The sequence below is a fragment of the Sus scrofa genome, chromosome 9, assembly GCF_000003025.6.
Source record: "Sus scrofa isolate TJ Tabasco breed Duroc chromosome 9, Sscrofa11.1, whole genome shotgun sequence".
Taxonomy (NCBI): domain Eukaryota; kingdom Metazoa; phylum Chordata; class Mammalia; order Artiodactyla; family Suidae; genus Sus; species Sus scrofa.
In genome coordinates, this window is record NC_010451.4 from 129211459 (window position 1) to 129224770 (window position 13312).

The following is a 13312-nucleotide window of genomic DNA, read 5'->3' on the forward strand; positions in this document are numbered from 1 at the left end:
TCAAAACTCTTTCTTCAAACAGACGCTTACCTGGAACCCCAATATATAAATAAAATGGGCAATGTGGGAGGGAGGAGGCTTGATTTGATTAACATGAAGCTGAAACCTGCTGACGTTAAATGACTTGCTCTAGATGAGCGACTTACCGTCTTTCCTTTGTTGGCTCCCCAAATATTGACACCATTAGGCATTTTGGTTTTATTCTCTAAAAGTTTTACTCTCCTCTGCAGCAGGGCCTTAGGCGGGTGGAGTCTGTAAGAGTCTTCGGGTAAAGAGTCTTCACCGAAGAGGCAGATGGGTGGGCGAACTGGATTCTCTGAGAGGCTTTTCCACATTTGGTTCTGAGATGAGAGGTTCAGTACATGGTCTTTGGAACTGTATCCCATTGTCAGGGGTCACATTTCAGATTTCTGGGTAAATTTGCCATTGGGCCCAGGTTAATACTCCCCTGTCCCTATTTGAGGTTGATGTGACACTGTGAGATAGGGTTTAGGTACAGCTGTGCCGATGTCATGAGCTTGGGGCTCCAGGAGGGAGTGTTCTGACTTATTCCTTTAAAAGAGGCATAGGGGAGTTCCCTGGTGGCTCAGCAGGTTAAGGACCTGGCATTGTTACTGCAGTGGCAAGGATTGCTTCTGTGTCACAGGTTTGATCCATGGCCCAGGAACCTCTGCATGCTGTGGGCGTGGCAAAAAAAGGCATTGGGAGTTTATCAAGTGTGTCACAAAACAGATTATAAATCGGTTCTTCCATGTTGATTGCAGCCTCTTTCTCACCTTGAACCAGCCTCCCCACAGCCCCCTTCTTGTTTCTCCTGTCCCAAGCTCAGTGATGAGATGGGGTGCAGAAGCTGAGCAGAGGGTGGGGTCGAGGGTGGAGGGCGGAGCAGCCACAGCGTGCCTCCCCTCCCCGCAGTCAGGGTGAGTGATGGGGCCTGTCCCCGGCACGGGCTGGTTCTCGTGAGTTTTGGCCTTGGTGTCAAGGCCTCCCACCTATGCTGTGTTCTCTGTTTCAGCCCCGGCAGCAGCCGTACATCTTGCCTCCGTGCACGTCCAGTGTGGCGAACACTACTCGGAAACGCACACCTCGCAAGGTAATCCTGGCTGGCCGTTGTCCCTTCTTACGATGCACACCTGAGTACCCGTGATTGCTACTGATGCTATTTAGTTTAGATGACAGTGATGTGTTAACTTTCTCTTTGTCTAAATGGCAGCAGGCAGCAGCTTGGACTTGCGAAAGGCAGACAGTATCATTTACCCCTGAGAGGTAAACTTCCCGAGTAGAGGGAGTTTGGGGGAAGGCAGTGAGCCAGTTGCTTTTTCCTCCTCCTCCACGTAGGAGGGTTAGAGAGAGAGAGACAGCTAAGCCGAGTGGAATAGTCTTCACCCGCATTGCCAGCATCAGAGAGCTTCTAACAGGCAGGCAGGGTTTCCTGGTCGCAGAGAAGACAGGCATCCAGAATAATGGAAAGAAATACACACGGAATCCCAGCCCTGCATTTGAGCTCTTGTTTCCCATCACTGCCACCAGCCCCTTTCTCCGTGTACTTGTGAAACTGTTTTATTCCTCTTTTTCTCCCTAAATGCTCCCATGCAAAATGTGTGGAAAAAACCCATTCCTATAAAAATTATTTCAGCAGTTAGCATTTATAGAGCAAGTCCTCTCCTTAGGCATTTGTTCTAAGCACTTGCACCGTGTTGTCTCATTTAATCCTCAGAATAACCTGTGCGATATGTCCTATTATTATTTCCACTTTCCAGATAAAGAAACGGGGATACGGAAAGGGTATTGGAGGGGCTTGGATGTGAAAGTTGGTATCTTGACTCTCAAGCCTGTGCTCTTCATCTTTCTCCTAACTGCATCTCCTGAAAGGGGTGGGATCAAACATTGGATGTTGACAGAATGCAAAATGGATAATTAGTTTCTGTGTTATCGTAGGCTAGCTGTTTTGAATCTTTCTGCACTGTTGAAGTATGAGTGCAGAAACTGAGATAATCAAGATGATTCAATGTAGCAAAACACTCCTTTAAAAAAATTGTTTTTAAAAAGCATAGTTGATTTACAATGTTGTGTTAGTTGCAGGTTACAGCAAAGTGATTCAGTGATACAGACAGATCTTTTTTCCAGCTTCTTTTCCCTCATAGGCTGTTACACAATATTGAGTATAGTTCCCTGTGCTATACAGCAGGTCTCGTTGGTTGTCTGTTTTATGGACAGTAGTGTGTGTACAGCAATCCCCAACTCCTGATTTATCCCTCTCTCCCCCTTGCCCCCACGGAGTCCATAAGTTTTCTATGTCTGTGACTCTATTTCTGAATAAAACAGGACTTTTTATAAGCACTGTAGCAAAGTTGCCCTGCTTCAAACCCCATTAGACGTGTGTTCTCTCTCTCTCTCTTTTTTTTTTTTTTTGCCTGCCTCATCTCATCTCATCCGGTCTGTGCTGCTACTCTTCAGATAACAGCTGAGTATTTTCAGTCACCTTTTCTAGTTTTTTTGTTTGTTTGTTTTGCCTTTTCTAGGGCTGCTTCCCGCTGCATACGGAAGTTCCCAGGCTAGAGGTCCAATCAGAGCTGTACCCACTGGCCTACGCCACAGCCACAGCAATGCGGGATCCGAGCCGCGTCTGCAACCTATACCACAGCAGCTCACAGCAACGCCAGATCCTTAACCCACTGAGCAAGGCTGGGGATCAAAGCCGCAACCCATGGTTCCTAGTCGGATTCGTTAACCACTGCGCCATGACGGGAACTCCTTCTAGGTGTTTTTTTTTTTTTTAACCTTTTCTGCCTTCTGCTTTGCTCATGCTTAAATCTATAGTGTGATAATGAATATACTTTGCCCACAGAAAAGTGTATTGGTAAGGGATTGCCTCCCTAGGGGTGTGTGTGCGCGCGGCACACTTGCATGGTATGGGGTGTGTTTGTGTGTCGAGGGAACTCTGGACGCCTAGAAGGGGTCTGACTTGAGAAATCTGCTTAGCATCTCTTTAGGCACCTCTTTAAAGTATTACCAGTTTTCACATGAAACTGACCTGAGGGATGAAACCAGTTCTAGAGGAGGGCTTTAGACAATGGCTAAAAAAAAGTGTGATTCTTACTTTGCCCTCCATTGGTCGCTGATCAGAACAAAGCAGCCATGTGTGCTGACATCCTGATTGTGTTATTTGTCTTGGGTCTTGATGGCTGCTCCAGAGTCCCTCCCGTACAGGGACCTTTTCTCTTGCAAGCCAGAAGTTCAGCTCCAAGTAGCAGTAACTTCAAATCTAATGCCCCATTAAAGTTCTTGACTTGGGGCCGAATATCCAGTCCTATCGCTGAGGTCTGAATAAGAGGACAGGTTTTCCAGTGTGAGGTCTGTGGCTGGTGTCGGATTTAAAAGCTTACGGTCAAATGGAGAACTTGACGCAGGTGAAATGTTTCCACAGTGCATAGCGTTTTCTTTGTCTAGATTCACTCTCTCTTTTTAGTGTTCTTTAAAGTGTACCTTCTGTATGTTGGCATCTTGCCCAAGAAATGACCAGTTTTTCCTTGAACCTGTGGGTGGAGACCTGAGATTCACTTTTTTTTTTTTTCATTTTACTGCTCAGCGGGTTTATGTTTTTCACTTGATATCTCTATTTATTTAAAAAGTTTTTTGGAGTTCCCGTCTTGGCTTAGTGGTAACGAACCCGACTAGGATCCATGAGGACTTGGTTTGATCCCTGGCCCTGCTCAGTGGGTTAAGGGTCTGGCATTGCCGGGAGCTGTGGTGTAAATCACAGATAGGGCTCAGATCCCGTGTTGCTGTGGCTGTGGCATAGGCCAGCAGCTGTAGCCCCGATTCCACTCCTAGCGTGGGAACTTCCATATGCTGAGAATGAGGCCCTAAGAGACCAAAAAAAAAAAAAAAAGTTGTTTTTTTTTATTAAAGTACAGTTAATTGACAGTAGTGTGTCAGTTTCTGCTGTACAGCAAAGTGGCCCAGTCATGCATATAGGTTTTACTTTCTATGACTTTCATTAATTAAAAATTAACCCCATGACGGTGAAGATGAACTTGATTGAAGCAGGATGGCATGGCGGTTCATATGCCTTTGTCTGACTTCTTGCAGACAGCATCTTCCATGGGAATGAAGAAGCCCTGTATTGCAACTCGCACAACAGCCTGGACTTAAATTATCTGAATGGCACTGTCACCAATGGCAGTGTGTGTAGCGTCCACAGCGTCAACTCCCTCAGCTGCTCCCAGAGCTTCATCCAGGCTTCTCCTGTGTCCTCCAGCCTCAGCATCCCTGGGAGTGACATCATGCGGGCCGACTACATCCCGAGCCACCGGCACAGCGCCATCATCGTGCCGTCCTACCGGCCGACCCCCGACTATGAGACAGTCATGCGGCAGATGAAGAGGGGCATGGTGCACACGGACAGCCAGAGCCAGTCCCTGCGAAACCTCAACATCATCAACACCCATGCCTACAACCAGCCGGAGGATCTGGTGTACAGCCAGCCCGAGATGCGGGAGAGGCACCCCTACACTGTCCCTTACGGGCCCCCAGGGGGCTATGGGAACAAACTGGTCAGTCCCTCGGACCAGATCAGCCCAAAGAGCACCACGGTGCCAAGCAAGCCGGGGGCAAGTGCCATCTCACACACGGTGAGCACCCCCGAGTTGGCCAACATGCAGCTGCAGGGCCCCCAGAACTACAGCACGGCCCATATGCTCAAAAACTATCTCTTCCGGCCGCCACCCCCCTATCCACGGCCCCGCCCTGCCACCAGCACCCCAGACCTCGCCAGCCACCGCCATAAGTACGTCAGTGGCAGCAGCCCCGACCTGGTGACTCGCAAAGTGCAGCTGTCGGTGAAGACCTTCCAGGAAGACAGCTCCCCGGTGGTGCACCAGTCTCTCCAGGAGGTGAGCGAGCCCCTCACGGCCTCCAAGCACCACGGCACGGTGCACAAGCGCCACAGCCTGGAGGTGATGAGCAGCATGGTGCGGGGCATGGAGGCCATGACCTTGAAGTCGCTCAACATCCCCATGGCCCGGCGCAACACGCTCCGCGAGCCAGGGCCGCCCGCGGAGGTCCCCGCGAGCCACGAGGTCCCCCAGCTGCCCCCGTATCACCACAAGAAGACTTTCTCAGATGCCACGATGCTGATCCACAGCAGCGAGAGCGAGGAGGAGGAGGAGGAGGCTCCGGAATCGGTGCCCCAGATCCCCGGGCTCCGGGAGAAGATGGAGTACAGCGCCCAGCTCCAGGCCGCCTTAGCCCGGATTCCAAACAAGCCCCCACCCGAGTACCCCGGGCCCAGGAAAAGCGTGAGCAACGGGGCGCTCCGGCAAGACCAGGGGTGCCTTCCTCCTGCCATCGCCAGAGCCAGGGTCCTGAGGCACGGGCCAGCCACGGCCATCAGTGTCTCCCGGGCCGACCAGCTGGCCGTCAACGGGGCCTCACTCGGCCCATCCCTCTCAGAGCCTGACCTGACGAGCGTGAAGGAGCGGGCCAAGAAGGAGCCCGTGAAGGAGAGGCCCGTGTCGGAGATGTTCTCCCTGGAGGACAGCATCATAGAGAGAGAGATGATGATTCGGGTAAGCGCCTCCTCTCCCGGGGCACCTTTGGGCAGACAGCTGAACAGCTGGTCTACCCCGCCTTCCCCCCCCCCCCCCCCCCCAGCACAGCCGCCGCCGCTGCTTTGCCACGGCTCAAGCGTACCTCCTCTGGCAGCCAGGAAAAGGCACGAGGTTTATTCAGGGCATGTGGCAAGGATTTAAAAATCACTTGGCATTCAGACGGGTAGTGTTTCATTTCCCAAAACTTCGTTTTTGTTCCTTCAAATCCACATTCCATTCTCATGCATGGCTTCTCCTAGGTGTGCATGGTGCCAGGTTTTGTGATGGAATTAGGGTCTCGGAGGTGGGTGGTGTTGCAGTTGGTGTCTGGACAAGCCACTGGGTGCTTATTCACGGTCAGACTTCCCATTGCATGAGCCGCTAGGGACTTGCCTTCCTTCATCTCTGGGTGTTTTGGTTTTGTCAGGGGAACCCATGTTTGCCCCCAATGTGATGTTAAAAGAGCAGTATCCCATCAAAGCACAGCTTTCTGTGTGGATCTAGATGGCACAGTGGCTCATCGATATAGACGATGCTGTGTCTGGCTTTATGTTCAAATCTCCTTTCAATGGATTATAAGAAATTCAGACTTAAGCATTGAGCTTCAATTCACCACTGAGCTTATTCTATCAAGAGTTCACACGTGCATAATCACACACACACCTGCACACACAACATGTGAGGATGCCTGATATTAGACATAAGTAGCCCTTCTTCAGGGTGTGTGTCATCCGGAAGGCTGGTGTGTGGCCAGAGCAAGGGTGTGCAGGAAACAGATGGAGGCCTGGTACAGCAAAGTCACTTATCTCTCACTCCTGAGAAAATTGCTACATCGTAGTTCCCACTTTAAAAATTATTTCACAGTGCCATTGTTGCTTGTCCTGGAAATTTTTCTTTCTTTTTTTTTTTCCACTTTTTAGGGCCACACCTGTGGCATATGGAGGTTCCCAGGCTAGGGGTCCAATCGGAGCTATGGCTGTCGGCCTACACCACAGCCACAGCAACGCAGGATCCGAGCCACGTCTGTGACCTACACCACAGCTCTTGGCAATGCCAGATCCTTAAACCACTGAGTGAGGCCAGGGATCGAACCCACCACCTCATGGTTCCTAGCCGATTCGTTTCCACTGTGCCACAGCAGGAACTCCTGCCCTGGAAATTTTCATTCTCTTAAAAAAACAGAAATCTTCTCATTATAAAATCGACTCAAACCCAGACTGACTTCTCTCTGCAGGTACCACACCTGTACCATAAGATAGCCAGGGCTTATTTTAGGAACCACAGAGCAGTGGGAACTGAAAATTTGCTTTGATGGAGTTCTTTTAGATGCTCATTTTTCAGTCTCCCCAGTGCTCCACTGAAAATCAACCTGTAAAGAAGAGGAAGGAGGCAGAGTTTTAAGGAAGCCAAGTTCCTAGGTTTAGGAATCTAACCCATAGCAACGTCCTACTTTAGACAAACCTTCAGAACATTCGCAGCCTCACAGTGTTGGCCTTTGGCAGAGTGTTGCTAAGACTTTGGTACCGGCATAACTTTTTCCACTTTTCGCAAACCTAGAGGGAAATTGTGAAAGATGTGCCTGTGCCTCTGGCAAATTAAACTGTTTGGTTGAGGGATGGAATAAAATGCGGGGGTGGGTGCCTTGGGGGAGAGCTTTCCGAGTTTGGAAAAAGTAATCATTGGTAAAAAACAAAAAAAGGGATTTTCAGCACTGCTTGGCCTCAGGCCCTTTGACACAACTCTGCATTGAGAACCTGTCAATCTCATCAATCTAGTCATTCAGCTTTGCTAATTACCCTGCCTCTTGCCTATTTCTTGCCACCTACTTGGTCCCCTAGCCTCATTTTGGTTGTCTTCATCCTCTTCTCTGGTTACCTGTATGAAACAAAAGCCTATGGCTAACTAAATTCAGAGCCCTGGCGCCCTACGTCAGCTTCATGCATTGTCACCAAGGAGCGGGAGCCTTTTCCACTGTTTGTCGCATGTGCTTTCCCATCTCATCCATTTGGGGAATAGAGACTAGTTGATATTACCCCTCGCTAGGGCAGGAATGCCAGTACCCATCCCTATGGCACCTCCCTGACTTTTCCCCAAATTCTACGCACTTGTGAGCTCAAGGACTGCCACCCTTGGCTGGCATCTCGACCTCAGAGCAGGTCTCAGAGGCTCTTCAGGGGGCCAGTGGCTCCAGTGTGCCAGGCAGGATGGCGGCAGTGCCACTGTCCCTGAAGCTTGGAATGGGTCTTTGTTTTCTTTAATCAAGAAACTCACTGCGGAGTTCCTGTTGTGGCGCAGCGGAAACAAATCCAACTAGGAACCAAGAGGTTGTGGGTTTGATCCCTGGCCTCGCTCAGTGGGTTAGGGATCTTGAGTAGCTGTGAGCTGCGGTGTAGCTTGCAGTCACAGCTCAGATCTGGGGTTACCGTGGCTGTGGTGTAGGCCGGAAGCTGTAGCTCTGATTGGACGGACCCCTAGCCTGGGAACCTCCATGTGCCGCAGGTGCGGCCCTAAAAAGCAAAAAGAAAGAAACGGTGCCATGCCCTCCCCACATCTCAGATGCTGTCTGCCCTCCCAGAGGAGGCTGTCAGGGCCTCTGTAGCATAAGAAGGCAATGAGAACGTGTAACTCAGTGGAACTGGAGGGGCAGCCATGGTGGGAATTTGCCCTGCAGGCACCTCTCCGCAATTCTGGAGCTGCTTGTCCAATTGATGGACGATTCAGGCCTGTTGTCTTAACACCTCCTTCTTCTGGCTCTTAAGGCTGCTTGAAGACACTTCAGTGTCTGGAGTCCCCTAACTCAAAATCAGGTACAGGGAAGAGAAAAGGCCAGATCACATCTTTGAATGAATTATTATTTTTTTTTATCTCTGGTAATAAGCTGATAGGGTAAGTGAGGAACTGCTAAGAGAAAGACAAGCTGCCTTTTGCTTCGGGCTCAGTTGGGGTCACCTTACGGTGGGGGTGAGAAGGAAGCTGGAGGACTGTCAGGAGGGCCTTAGAACCATTCCTCCCCCTCGAAGTTAGTGTTTTCTCAAAACTTTGGAGATGAGTGAAACAGATGCTTAAAGAGATAACGGGGGTGGGGGGTGGGATTCTCCTTCACAAAAGCAAACTCATAAGCAAATAAAGTAACAAAACCCCCCAGATTCTCAACAGCTGCCTGGGATTGAGAAACCAGGGCAGTTCTTAAGAATATTATACTTTTTTGTCGATATTGGCACTTTTCCCCTTTCTCATAGTTCATCCTCCTCTGAGATGCCCCTTGTATCTGATGGGGCTCAGCCCCGTCACTGGACGAAGCATCTCACGGACAGGATCACTCACAAAGGCCAGGGCTCCATTCTGACTGTAGGTGCCTTGAGGGGAAGTAGGGACGCTTGCGGGGGGTATAACACAATCCCCTCCACCCACGGTTAGAATCATCCACTCTGTCATCTACCAACACCATGGTCTTGTCAAGATGCTTCTCTGGCGAGGAAATTTTAATGTTTAATTTCTATTGGTTTGTTTTTATGGCTGTACCTGCAGTGTCTTTGGAAGTTCCCAGGCCAGGGATTGAATGCGAGCCACAGCTGCGGCACTGCTGGATCCTTTAACCCACGGCGCCGGGCCAGGGATCCCACATGTGGGAATGGTGTTCACAGAGTGTAAGCAAATTCCAAAGAAAAAGGCAAAGGGCATTTGCAGCACAGCGGCTCTACCAGAAATGCTGAACGCAGCCAAATCCCAGAGGTGGTCCCCGGTGAGGACTCAGGTTGCTGCAGTTGGATTCTTAACCCACTGCGCCGCAGCAGGAACTCCTGGGGAGTAAACTTTTAAATGACAAAGAAAAAAAAAAGGTGCCTGAAGGTGTGATGAGAAACCAGGGGTAGGATGACTCCCTCCTCCGTGGAACCCAAAGGACCCCGCAAATTGGCTTCACTTCCGTGTGGATCAGACTCTTAAACTCTGCAGGACCCATCTGTTGGCATGCTTTATGAAGTCCCTGTGTTCTTCTGTCTTGTAAGCCAAAATGATGTGCTGGGGACGGGGGGAATGCTCCTTGCCTGAAGTGAGTAAATGGAGATTCGTTCATACCTCCATCAGCAGAGAGGACGTGAGACCAAACACCCGGGGCGCCCACTGATCCCGTTTCGGGGCGTCTGCAGGTGAGGAGAGAGAGGAGTCAGACCGCCACAAGCAAGGGCCAGGTGTGAGCCTCTGAGCATTTCCCAGTGTGGTCTCTCTGCTCTGCCTCGGGTCCGTATTCTCCCACAGCTCAGTCACATCTGGTGATGCCCACTGTGGCCCTCAGGGGTCATGCTCTGCATTCCTTCGGGCCCGCTGGATGGAGCAGGAGGGGTAATGCCAGCTGGGTCATCTCAGGTGGGCCCAGGCTTGGGTATTAGCGAGTTTGCTAAACCACATTGGCCCTCGTTCTGGGGCTAGGATTTCCTGGGGACCAGATTCAATACAGTCTTAGCCCCTCTAGTGGAAACTTGGGAAGGTTTTTCTCCACTTATGTATGTATCTCACGTCTTCAAAGAGCAACACATAGTTTTTATAAGGTTTTAACCCTTTCCTCTGCATAAAAGGTCCATCACTGTGATAAGGTTTGAAACCGTTTCTCTTTCCCTTGTCTCATCTTCAGCCTTCATCTTCCTCAAGTGTCTCACTCTGCATTGTTTTTCTGTGAGCCCCGTGGCAGGGTGTGTTTGTAGGGAGTCTTTGCTCTTGTTTGTTTGTGTGTTTGTTCCTTCCAACATTTTAAAATAAAAGCTCAGGAGGCCTGGAGGAGCCGTGGGAAGGCTGTGTTTGAATGTGCCCCGCTAATGGTGATTGTCTGCATTCCTTGGCTGGGGAGTTGCAGATTTGGGGAGATTAAAACACATTCCAGCATTCTCCTGCTATTACAAACAATGAAAACATGCCTTTTCTTGCCGCAAGAATCTAGAGAAGCAGAAGATGGCAGGCCTGGAGGCGCAGAAGAGGCCACTGATGTTGGCAGCGTTGAACGGACTCTCAGTTGCTCGGGGCTCGGGGAGGGAAGAGAGCCGCGTTGATGCCGCTCGCGTTCCCATGGACGAGAGGGTAAGCGCTGGGCTCGTCAAACACGTGACTCATTCTCTGGGGTCTTTGGATTCCAGCACTCTCTCCTTGTTCAGACATGCCGGCACCAAGGTTTCTCTGACGGATTCATTCTTCACGTTGAAGGTGAGTGAGACCTGGTCTGTGCTGCACAAAATTGATCCTTTCCAACATCTCATGGGGTTTTGGTCAGGTTGGGTCAATGACACCACCTGAAGAGCCCTGCCCCTAACGAGCTGTGTGGCCTTGGTCCAGTCACTCAATTTCTCTGGGCCTCTTTCTTTTTCTCACAAAACTATTGCTGTAGCTCTCCATTGCTATGCTCTCTGGGCGGGGGCGGGGGGACACATACCCTTTATTGGGGTGATTCTTTTTGATTATTTTGCACACGCATTTATAGGATTCTTTTATGGCCCTTTACGTGGCTATAACATATGGCTGATGTATAATTGTTAGGGTAATGCACTGTGAGAACTTGGGTTTTGGAAAGCAAACAGAGGTTGCATGGTAGTCTTCCTTCAGAGGAAGAAACGTGTTCCTTTAGCTCTTGAAATTGCTGTCAGGTTAAGAAACAGGTTGCGAACAAGATGAGGTTGTCAGTTTTTGCCAGCATATATGAAGTATCAGAATGCTCTCAGAGCCAGAAGGGTCTTTAAGAGGAATCGTTTCCTCCGATTAATACCGTGTTATTGTAATCACTCACTTGGCCTGGGGAGTGGGGAGAGGGGGCATCTAATCCTTAGACCTAGAGAACCGTGGGCCAGTGTATCTTAAAATACAGTGAAAATAGTTATGTCAGTGGCGAAAAGGATGTTTGGATAATGATTCACCGTCTCCTTATCACTGGACCTTTAAACAGAGATGCTCATTTAAAAAAAAACACTGATTTTGAGCTTTAGCTCTTGCCTGGTCTTGCAGATGTGTTCTGTTTAAGGGATGACGGAGAAGGTGGTTGCTGTTGGACCAGAGAAACTAGCCCTGTGGTGAACAGTGAGCCCAAATGGTCAAGCCTTCGTTGTACATCCTGAAACTCCTTAACACACACTTTCCTTGGCAATATTTTAGGGAATCTGGGGGGTTTCGTCCGAGGCTTGGGCTAAGGCCATTCGGAGAGCTGAAGACCAGTTTCTGTTGCAGTTCAGAACCCTGAAGAAGAAGCTGGACGAGGGGATGGTGTTCACAGAGTACGAGCAAATTCCCAAGAAAAAGGCCAACGGCGTTTTCAGCACCGCGGCTCTACCGGAAAACGCGGAGCGCAGCCGAATCCGCGAGGTCGTCCCCTACGAGGAGAACCGCGTGGAACTAATACCAACCAAAGAGAACAGCACAGGCTACATCAACGCCTCCCACATCAAGGTGAGGAGGCGGGCCTGTTGGCCAGGCTGGTTACGGATGGCCCGGCTGACGCGTAAAATGCAGGGAGGAGAAAAGCCTACCGCCCGCCCCTGTGCATCCCGGCTTGTCCCCAAATCCCAAGGGAGGGTCCTGTGCTTTTCTTAGTCAGTGGCAAGGCCGTGCCGCTCCTGCAGAGAGGAAGAAGCCTGGTGGCCTTGGGAAGACATCAGGTCAGCCATTTCTGCAGCTTGCTTGCTTACAGAGGATTTAACTTTTTTTCTCTCTGTGCATGGTAACTGTCCCTAAAACTCACAGGTAGGAGTTCCTGTCGTGGCGCGGTGGTCAACAAATCTGACTAGGAACCATGGGGTTGTGGGTTTGATCAGTGGGTTCAGGATCCGGCGTTGCCGTGAGCTGTGGTGTAGGTTGCAGACGCGGCTTGGATCCCAAGTTGTTGTGGCTCTGGCGTAGGCCGGGGGCTACAGCTCTGATTCGACCCCTAGCCTGGGAACCTCCATATGCCGCGGAAGCGGCCCAAGAAAATGGCAAAAAGACAAAAAACAAAACAACTCGCAAGTAAAGCTGAGGCTTGTCCCTCTCGGTTTGTAATTTGCAGACAGTGGAGGCCTTGGAAGTCACAGGCATTGTATTTCTGTCACTGGCATTTTGGGGATGTTCTAAGCCACAGAAACGTAACCATTTCTCCCTTGTAATGTTACCAGTTGGGCATTTTACAGCTCAAGTCCCAAATTTGCATGACATTTAGAAGCGCAGGCTAATGTAAACATAGACCATAAAGGTGCAGCTGCTAATGAATCATGCAAGATTTGCCTCAGTATTCAGTGCACTGGGGTCATTATACTTTTGTTACTATTTCAGACACCCTAAAACTTCCTGTCTCGGTCTTTCCTAGACGATCAGTCGTCAGCTTAGCTTCCCTTCAGGTAGAATTTAGGGTTGTGGATACATTGTACATGCAGGGGTCTCCTAAATGGCTTACCTTCCTCAGGGCCCCTAATAGCAGAACAGCTTTGTTGGGAATGTCACCAGATGCTCTGACCTCTGAAGAAGAGGAATTATTCATATATTAAGGTGCAAGCAGTTGTTACAGGATTTTTTTCAACAATACAATGTTGATATCGGTAGTCTGTTAGGATCCGTAACCTTAGAATCCTACCTCTGGCCTCACCCAGCATCAGTTCCTTCCTTCTTTGGACTTTTCAACTGTAGCTGACTTACAGGTAGGTTCCTTTGAGCCTCTAAAATACAGCCAGGTGTCTGGCTTGTGTGATCACTTCTCACAGATTTGGTGCAGAATA

General features: G+C 49.9%; 1 protein-coding gene across 1 annotated transcript in view; it reads left to right on the forward strand.

Moving 5' to 3' along the window:
* Positions 1 to 13312, forward strand: part of PTPN14 (protein tyrosine phosphatase, non-receptor type 14) — a 134231-nt gene that overhangs the window by 96791 nt on the left and 24128 nt on the right. The window contains 5 exon segments of the mRNA XM_003130398.6: positions 1016 to 1043; positions 1046 to 1093; positions 4093 to 5570; positions 10518 to 10661; positions 11796 to 12014. Of these exon segments, the coding sequence (XP_003130446.4) occupies positions 1016 to 1043; positions 1046 to 1093; positions 4093 to 5570; positions 10518 to 10661; positions 11796 to 12014 (1917 nt within the window).